This window comes from Castanea sativa, chromosome 5, assembly GCF_040712315.1.
Source record: "Castanea sativa cultivar Marrone di Chiusa Pesio chromosome 5, ASM4071231v1".
Classification (NCBI taxonomy): Eukaryota; Viridiplantae; Streptophyta; class Magnoliopsida; order Fagales; family Fagaceae; genus Castanea; species Castanea sativa.
Window position 1 is genome coordinate 66673387 of NC_134017.1, and position 10446 is coordinate 66683832.

Consider the following 10446-nt stretch of genomic DNA (forward strand, 5'->3'; position numbering starts at 1 on the left):
TTGCCATCATGCACTCTAATGTTGCATTTAGCATTTTTTACCTATTTTCATTAAATTTTTTTTAGCTGTTACCCAATAGATCATAGTAACTTCTTTTTACTATTATATCAAATATAAGCTGTTCTTGACAATTAGACCAAAAGTTATTCACTACAAAATGGACTACCTTTAAAAAGTAGACCAAACCTTATGAAAAACTCAAGCTCTGTTATTACCTTATATATTATGACCAAAGTCTGACTTTTCCCACATGTAAATCAAGGCAAAAACTCTTATCCTCTTACAAATTCTCTTCTTCCTCCCCCACGTATAGATGATACTTCTAGAAAATATCATTCTCATGAAATCATGTCACCATTTTTCCCCAATTTCAATTCAATATGCTTTTGTCTAGTAATAATGTTCTATGCAATTTATGCAGACAAATTCTTTGTCATTGACCAGTGCAACATAAATATATATAAAAATTGAGATCCCTAAGGTTGTTGAAATAATTGACAAGTGCATATTTTTAAAATTTACAATAACAAAAAGTCTAATAAATAGCATATATTATCTCAAAAAATTCCATTAACTTAATGTTTTCTTTAAAAAAATTCAATGAGAATAATGGTAAAAACGTGATCCTATACAAGAAATACAAAAAATATATTCAAAACAATTTTCATAGGAGGATTTGTCTTTAAATAATATGAAGACAATAGTAAAGATGAAATGCATTGAATGAGATCCAACGAAACAGGTTTGCTAATTATTTAAAATTATACTCATCTTTTATGTAAAAAAATAATAATACATCATATTATTTACATTAAAAAAATAATACATATTAATTTCAAAGTTCATTGCAAGATGTGAACTGCTAGGGTATTGCAACAATAAGTAACATTGATATAACAATGGATTGGTATTACATTTTGTGCGTTCTTTGTGAAAAGAATGTCAAACCATAAGCGTGATCATTTTGGTGTGCAAAATGTGAAACAAAAACAAATCTTTCTATCCCAAAGTTAGAAGCACTCACATTAAATACATACTCTCCAAATATTTATAATATATTTATCTCACTATAACTACTACACACACACACACACACACACACACACACACACACAATTGCAAACTACTTCAAATACAAGATTCATATTGAAGTTTTTGATGAAACTAATAAAACAAATTTTGTGATATTTGATCTAGATGCCGAGAAAATCCTAAATAAATCTACAAGAGATCTTGCTAAAAAATAAACTGGGGTACAACTTATTTAAAGTATTGTAAGGCTATTGATATTGGAGAAGAAATCCCACGTGATTTGAAAAAAAAAATGTATATATATATATATATATATAAAAAAAAAAAAAAATATGTTTCTTACTTCATTTGAATGAATTCAATTTAAAGGATGGTTTTGAAAATTACATAACTATTAAGATTTTTGATGCACCTTCAAATGACAAAAAGGTATGGAAGAAAAAAAATATACACACAATCCAATATGCTATGTTAATTCTTTTTGCTACACTATTCCAAAATTAACAAAAATAAAAAATATAAAATAAAAACATTTATAGAAAACTCTCACATTATTGAAATTTAATATAAATGCAAATACCTAGAAAAAAAAATCTTAGCGACAAACTTTGAATCTCCCGGTGCTAATTCATTAGTGATTAACACAAATGATGCAACAAAATGAAGAAGTGATGAAAGCTTAAAAATTGAACAAATATGGATGGACTAAACTTCAAACATTGAAGATGGAGAAACTAATGATGATAACAAGCGTCACCATACTGCAATAACAGAGCATTGAAGAAACAAAAAAAAAATATAATGAAGTTTTTCATTACATCATATAATAAAAATTAATAATATAAAATGAATTAATATATTTTTATCAACTTTCACTATACAATATTACTCTAAAAGTTGTTTTAATTATTCCTCATTACTTGAACAAAATAATTATAATAGATATATGTGTGCAATTTATAATTGTTACTTTTTATGATGAACTCATTATTATCAAAGTTTTATAATAAATATGTTATAATATATGTATAATATTTTCCAAAAACAAATTTACATAAAATGTTACAACATTATCCATGCATCGCACGAGCAACTTACTAGTTATGTATAAAATATAAACTTATAAATCATGTAATAAGCAATATCTAATTGACACAAAATTTGACATGTGTTTTAAGAGCGTAAAGAACATGCAATTTAGGTTATATTGCATTAATGCAATTTTTATTCCTCTTTATGTCAATACTTTGTTCATTATATCTCACTAAGGATCCACTTAGATTGAAATTGAATTTCAACCCCATTTACCATATTACATAAGGTTTTTCATCATTTCTTGAAAGTAAACTAAAATACTTTTTTCAATTAAAAACAATATTAAATACATAATTATAGTTTGATAACTTAATTATGATACATGACACGTAATTAAACAATCAATAGTAATTCCTTAATATAAATTGCAAATTTGATTATATATAGTTATAAGTTTAAAAGAGATGGATAAAAAAATTAACAATAAATATTATCTTTAGAAAAAATTATAGAATCTAGGATCTACAAATAATAAACAAGTGATTTGGGGGCTAATTGGTAACGTTATTTTAGTAATGTTATTTGTATTTTCTGAAAATACGTATGGGTGAAAAATTATGTAAAAATGCATGTAATATTATTTAAAAATTAAAAATATGTTGTTAAACTACTCTACAAAACGGCCTATTGACTACAAGAACGTGCTTGAAAAGACGAGCTGTTAGCTTGTTTGTTAATTAGCAGTCAGAGAAGTCCAGTGAGTAGTCAGCATTTAGATTGGCCATTTTGCATTAGTTTATTAGCTTGTTTGTTAATGCACAGCCTTTCAAAACCTCAATTTTTAGATACAATTATTTATTTCTTTTACCACTCTTAATAATTATAGAAATAAACTTTCTAGAAATACTGATTCAAATTAATACAAATATATTTTTCTCACAAAAAAGGGGGTGGCATTAATTGATGGTGACTGTTTTCCTCCCCAACCCTTGTAAACCTCACGTGATACAATAGATACACCAGCATTGGGAAATTAAATATCGAGTCCACCATCGTCTCAAAAGCTAAGTCCATCCAAAGCAATTTCAGCCAAGAAAGAAAAAAGTCCAATTCATCAAAAGCAACAATAAACCTAATAGGTCCTCCCCACACCACTCATGCCACATTATTATCTCATATGTTTAACAATCTCTAATATTTATTTCTTACGTTTTCATCAATATAAAACTAGTCAATGTGGTTCATTGTTACAGGCTACCAAGTACAAAAGTTGTTTCTTTCAAGAAAAAATAATGAATTGTCTTCTTCTTCTTCCCTTTTTTAAACCATATTTTTAGTCCCTAATCTCATCCGACCAAAGACAATTATGATTCTTATAGTATTTTGTCATGATATAGAATAATGGGATTAGCATAATTTATCTATCATTAAAATGCACATAAATTTTTAAAAGGAGCATTGAGTTACTTACAGCTGTTGTCACCACAACTAAATTTTGTACGGCACCACAAATAGTAGGTGTATACTATATACTATATTCTTACATTGTCATATTCTGTCATTCTTGAAATCACCTGCCCACCACCAAGGCACCAACTGGCCTAGCTATATGCTTCTGTTTCCCATTTCTTTTGTTCTTTTTGCTAAAAGTATTCAATTAAAGATTGTCCATTCTAAAGGCTGCTTACATTTATGAGAGAGATAGAGATCCTAAGTAGCCCTCTATATATAATTTTTGTCTAATCATTCTCATTCGTAGGATGAACTGTTTTGCATGATATTTTCTTTTGGCAAATGTTCGTGTCAAAATTTTTTCAATTGTAATTGCATTGTGTCATTGAGGTTCTTGCTTTGAAGGAAGAGTTCAAAGTGTGACTGTGAAAATCTCAATCAGGTGAGATTCAGCGTGTCAAGTAACATTTCGAGCAAGACTGTCAAAATTTAAATTTGAGTAACAATTTATATGAAACTTTCTTAATTATTGATTGAGAGAGTTTTCCTAGAGTAGCTTCACAACCTTCACCCTTTCTATATTGTCATACTCTTGAGAGGAGATTCATCCCAACACTATTTTTCAATCCTGAGTGTAGAGGATCTATTGGAAACCAAAAATGCAATCATAAATCTTCAAGGTCATCAACTATTCAAGAGGTCGAATTTGTCCTAGGCAATTAACCCGCGTCATTAGATTACTAGGAAGAGAAGCAACTAATGCAGCATGTTGCTAGTAGAAGCAGGGAACCCTAATACAACAACATTTACATATACTAGAGATGTTGTAAGTTATATATAATTGCATCTTCTTAGTGGATTTAGTGAATTGGGCACAGCCTGATGTGTTTTCTAAACCTTTGTTTAACTAGTCAAGTACTCATGAATGACAAACTATAATTTCACACAACATACTTCAGTAGAATCTATTAGAGTTTTAGAATCTATTAAAAGTAAAGAAAATCTAAATTTTATCTTATTGAATTATTAAAAATATACTCCCATATTTTGTCCCTATGCTTTTTGTTTTTTCCCCTATGGTTGAGGTTTTAGCATACTTAGTGTTGTGCTTTCAACAAGTTTTTTGAAGCATTAATTAATTTTGAAACCAAAACACATACAAGTGACAAGAAGCAAGAAATAGTTAATGAGAATTTCTGTAGAAGACTAGTGAGAAAAAAAAAATCTGGTCTAGTAACGTGAAGTTGTGTCACACATGCTGATTTATTTATTTTTACTCTTTACTTTAACATGCCTTTCACTTTAGTTGAATAAAATTTTAAAAATATCTTGTTCTTTCTTGTGGGTAGAATGTATAAAAATCTTTATTTTTATGTATCACATTTTATTTTCTAAAATAAAAATTCTACATTAACCTAATTTAACTGTACATACATGTAAAGTTTATTTCTGAAAACTTGAATCCTGATACTTATTCTTCATCCCATAAAAACTTGTACTTGTAGAGTGACCGTTATACTAATAATCACTTTAAATGTCCCATTCATAATTTTGATTTTTTGTGTTAGATTTTCATGTTATCCCCACCTCTTTCAATTTCACAAAATTATCAATAAAGGTGTCCTAGAGTATAATAACTCAGACGAATAATAGACAATCATGCCTGACAATCACATGGTGTATAGGTAAACAAATTCATGTTATCATTATGAGGTTTGTGCACAGCACAGGATCATTAGAGGATTTTAGAGAGCATGAACAGTGTTAACTAACAGGAAACGAAAACACGAGGCAGTTGCTATCAGGAAAGGAAAGGCTCTGTTTGGCGTGGGACCCTTCTCATCAATGTAATAATGCTGTTTTTGCCTGCACATGGCTCATCATTTTGCCTACAAACAAACGCCATTAACAAAAAGCAAAAAAAAAAAAAAAAAAAAATCCCTCTCAACCATTCTCTATCTCTGTCAGATTCCAAAGTCCCCACGGGCTCTCACCTTCACCACCATTGCTTAATTGCTAGCCCACAAACCCTAATCCATCACCCTTATATACACATTTTGGGTCCACCTAGGTTGTCATTTTGTACACCCATATTTCATATTTTGCTGATTCAAACCGTGTGATCTTTATTTTAAACCCCTAATGCTTACAATGTTGTGCTCATCTTATGGTACAAAATTAATGGTTGTTGACAAACTAGTTTGGAGGCTAGTTAAGTACATTGCAAGTGTACAGTTTAACGCACACTACCTAACAATTTCTGTAAATAGTGTGATTTAAATCTATGCCCTGCGTGCATTTAGTCCAAAAACAGTAATGTTAGGTATATGACAACAAATTAACACAAACTTTCTACTAACAATACTTTTGTTAACGCCAATTACATCATATCAAGTCAGTAGTTATAACTTCAAAATTATAAGAAAAGATTGTAAAAATTGTTGTGGACCCTATTTTTTTTATTTAAAATTTTGGGTGTAAAATTGAAAATTGTATCTCTTGCAGTTGATCCATCAATGGTGGAGATTCAATGTTAGCATTAGTACTTGAGGGCCCCTTAACTTTCTCTGGTTATTGACAAAGGTGTCCATTTTTATGCCTTTCCGCGAAGTCATAAACTTCTCAAGCAAGGGCCCCTACGGAGGGACCAATCCCTGCAAGGTTTTGCTAAGATTGGCTTCATACACCCTCCACAGCCTGCGGAAGCCCATATCAATATTAACGTTGTATATATAAAATGGAGACAACTTTTAAGATATTTTCACTTGCAATTTTATTAGTGGTCTCTTAGATAATCGATTGATATTATTTCTTTTGGTAAACCTCAGTTAACTCGACGTGTATAATTTATCATTTTCAAATAAAATATCAGAATTTGAATCTCGTTTATACTCAAAATTAATCTAAACTTATTGTTTTCCCAATGGATCCCATATCAAATAGGATTATGTATAATAGAATTGGTTTTTTTTTTTTTTTTTTGGGAAGGGAATTTTGTCCTGTCTTTTTCTACACCATCGTAGATATAAGATGGACCACGCGCTTGAGACATTGCAAACTACAAAGGTTGTGGATCACACACAGAGGTGGAAAATGATGGTGATGGATGTCAACGCTCAAAAAATAACAATGCAAAAGAAGAGGAAGCTCCATCACTATGAATGTAAGCAACTTGATTTTCCCCACGCCATGACACCATGACATGACACCACTCTTTAGTTTGGAGAGATTATCTTATTAGCCTCATCACTTTTTGCGTTATCTCACTTCCATGACATCAATCTAACAACCTTTTTATTGGAATATGATTCGCAAACAACCAAGATTCCAGAATTAGACAGCTCTTAATAATTTAGCCACCCTCTCTAACCACAAACCATACCTATATGATTTAGTACTCACCCAATAATTATAAAATAAAAAGTACATATATGATTCAGTATGGTACATATTACTAATCACTCTTATATGGTTTAGCTGGATCTAATGTGTTAACTTCGAATATTTGAGGGCACAAATTTGGTTTTTAGTAGGCACTAGGTAGATTAACTGATGTTTATTTAGACTCAAGTAGGGTAGAATTGAGGTTAAGTTATGGCTAAATTCATTTGATTTGATAGTATATCTACCTCATTCTTATCTAATCTAGATACCTTTTAAATATTGGTTTAACATATAGTTACTATTATGATTACAGAATTTTTCAGAACAAATCATTCATATGTCTTTTTATTTCAAGACAATAGTCGTTAATGTTATTTGAATCCTTATAGTGCTTAGGGTAATTTATGGTTGAACTCAATTGATAAAGTGCTTGCAACTAGGACTATACAAACACTCGCCTAAACCAACCCATATGCTTGACTCAAATCAACCCATTGAGATTCGAGTGGTTTCAACTGCAGTAGATGTTCATTAACAGGTTGGTTACCTTGTAACCATGATTGTCAAAATTCCGATCTATATTCTACGATTCTAGAATTTTACGATTCCACCTACTCAAAACGATCTGGATCTTTCAAAGATCTTAGCGATTGTCCAGGATCGTACAATTCTGACGATTCCAAACAAACCTGATTTCTTGTAATTTAATTTAACTTGATAGAAGACCCAATTTGACCCAAATGAAAAATAACATCCCAATAAACCAAATTTTGCTATTCTAATGTTGAGAGGTAGAGTGTTAGTTGAACCAAATGAAAAATAATATCCCAATAGACTGTCACATTTTAAGATTTTTGGCTTCTTTAAATGATTTTTACAAATGAATGTAATGATATACGGTAATTACATCAAATGAATACAAATTTTTAGTTTTTATTTTTATTTTATAAATATATAATTTATGTGATAATTTAACATACCAATTTTTTTTTTTAAATAATGTAAGATTTTATGATTCACGATTCGATACTACGATCCACAATCCTACCTACCTTCCATGATCTTACATAATATGACACACATTTGGACGAAGTTCTTAAGATATATGGCTTTCCACGTCCCCAGATGTTTCATCGTCATCATGTTTGCAATTATTATTATTTTTAGCTGGTTTTTAACCGCATTCAACTACCACTTATAGACACTAGTACTATCAATCTGCCATTTTTACTCGATCAATGACGAGTGCTACACCTTCCCTCACCTAATGTATTTAGATTGAGCTTAAAACTGACTTTACTCGACCCACCCATGGACTCTTCTACTTGCAACCCTATGCAATCTTCATCTGTATCTTTCAAATATTGGTTATCAAATATCATATTTTGTTATTGTTACATCTAGATAAGATCTTTCATAATCGATCACTTCAACTTTTTCGGATGAAAAAAAAAAAAGAAAAAAAAAAGCTATATGACTATATCCATTCATACCCCATAAATAAACAAACCAAATATCATCATTTCCAATGTTTTTTATTTTATTCTTTTACTTTGTACTACATCACATTTCTTCTTCGTGGTTGCACTCAACTTCTTATTCCCACAACCCCCTCTCCTCTCCCTATCTCTTCACTTAAAACTACTCATTCTGCTTTCTTAATTGCTTGTAGGGTCGCTTGCACTGAAACTCTGAACTCAAAGCTCCTTAGGATAGAAACAAACAAACAAAGTTCTCTCAACTCCCACCACTCACATCCACATCCACATCCACATCCACACCCACACCCACCTCTCTCTCAATGGAGAGCCCAACGCTGAGCCCAGCGGCGGCCCATATCCTCTCTTCAAGCAGCAGCGGAAGAAGAAGTAGAGGCGGTTGCTCCACATCGCCCGAGTTCGAGTTCTGGATGGTCCGAAACCCATCTTTCCCACAGCCCAATCTCCTCTCAGCTGACCAACTCTTTGACAACGGTGTTCTCCTCCCACTCCACCGTCTCAGCCAAACTCCTCAACCCGACCCGGATCCTCCCTCCTCTAATCCGGACCCTGAACCCGGCCCAGGCCCTGAGTTGTTGTCTGCCGTTATAACAGCCCCCGAGTCAACCGCCGGGTTTTCCGCGTCAAAGAGATGGCGAGATATTTTCAAGAAGAGTGACAAGAAAAATCAAGACGATAAATTGAAAGAAAAGGAGAAGGAGAAGGAGAAAGAGAAAGAGAAAGAGAAAGAGAAGGAGAAAAAGAAAGTTGATAAGGAGAGAAAGAGTAACACCGCCGGAGCTAGCTCGGCCGAGTTAAACATCAACATATGGCCATTTTCTCGGAGCAGATCCGCCGGCACAACCGCGACCCGACCCAAACTAAATTCCGGGTCGACCCGGAAAGTTAACAGCGCTCCATGCTCGCGTAGCAACTCGGCGGGCGAGTCCAAGTCGAGGAAATGGCCGAGCAGTCCGGGTCGACCCGGAGTCCATCTGGGTCGGAGCAGCCCGGTTTGGCAAGTCCGTCGATCCGGCTCGGGTTCCAAGAACTCCGACTCTCTGTTTCGGAGCTCCGAAAAGACAAACAAGAAGGACGTGTCCGACACGCGCCGAGCCAGAACCGTACCAAGCAGTAGTAGCGGTGGGCCCACCAAAGCGAAGGTGTTGAATTTGAACGTGCCGATGTGCATTGGGTATAGACACCATTTGAGTTGTAGAAGCGACGAGCATAGTGCACTCGGCGGCGGCGGCGGCGGTAACGGTAACGGTAATAATAACCGTAAAAATGTTACCGGTGGAAGTAGCGGTGAAAGTAACAGTACTGGTAATAATCTTTTTAACCTGCGAAGCCTTTTCACTAAGAAGGTTTATTGAAGAGTTATTTACTAATTATTATTATAACAATTATTTTTTTTCATTGGAGAGATTATTTATGTTACTTTTGCAGAAGTGAATTTGTTTTTTTTTGGGTGTAAAAAGAGAACTAGTTTTTTTTTTTTTTTTTTCATATGTAATTAACCGAGAAAAGTGGTAGTTTTTGAATTTGCTTAATGTGTTTAGTAGTTTGTATCTCAATCTTTTGATGAGAGGTGATATATACTCTTTCAAAATGCTTGTACTTATTGCTATATTTCTAGAAGCACTATAATGTGCTTTTTTACCTTAATTTTTTGCTTTGATAGCAATTTGCTAATTTTTTGTGTACATTATTAGTTAAATGATGCATTTACTTTCTTTCTTTCATGTGCAAATTGACCGAGGAGAGTCTATGCAAAAGGGTAATAAAGATAAAAGGGGAAAGTTGTTTAACTTTTCTTTGCTTTCAAAGTTTGTTCCTTTTTTCTTTTCACTTTAAGTTTGGGATTATTGTTAGTATTATTATTATTATTATTTTTGTGATAAATGACCTACTAGTTTTGTTTAGTGCGAGTTTAGTATAAACTATTTTGATGAGATAAAAATAAGCTGCACCTTAGAAAAGTAAATTGTTATTATTTATAAATTAAGGCATGCCAAATGCAGAACTTTTTTTAATTTTATTATTCAGTGCAAAACAAAAAAAA

General features: G+C 32.3%; 1 protein-coding gene across 1 annotated transcript; it reads left to right on the forward strand.

Moving 5' to 3' along the window:
- The first annotated feature begins 8378 nt into the window (after positions 1-8378).
- Positions 8379-10076, forward strand: LOC142633846 (uncharacterized). Its single transcript, XM_075808096.1, has one exon. It carries the CDS (start codon positions 8705-8707, stop codon positions 9755-9757), a length of 1053 nt encoding a protein of 350 aa, XP_075664211.1. The 5' UTR covers positions 8379-8704; the 3' UTR covers positions 9758-10076.
- Positions 10077-10446: the final 370 nt, after the last annotated feature.

What these genes read in the sequence shown, in the direction of transcription:
- LOC142633846 (XM_075808096.1), top strand. Translation starts at nt 8,705, where the DNA reads ATGGAGAGCCCAACGCTGAGCCCAGCGGCGGCCCATATCCTCTCTTCA.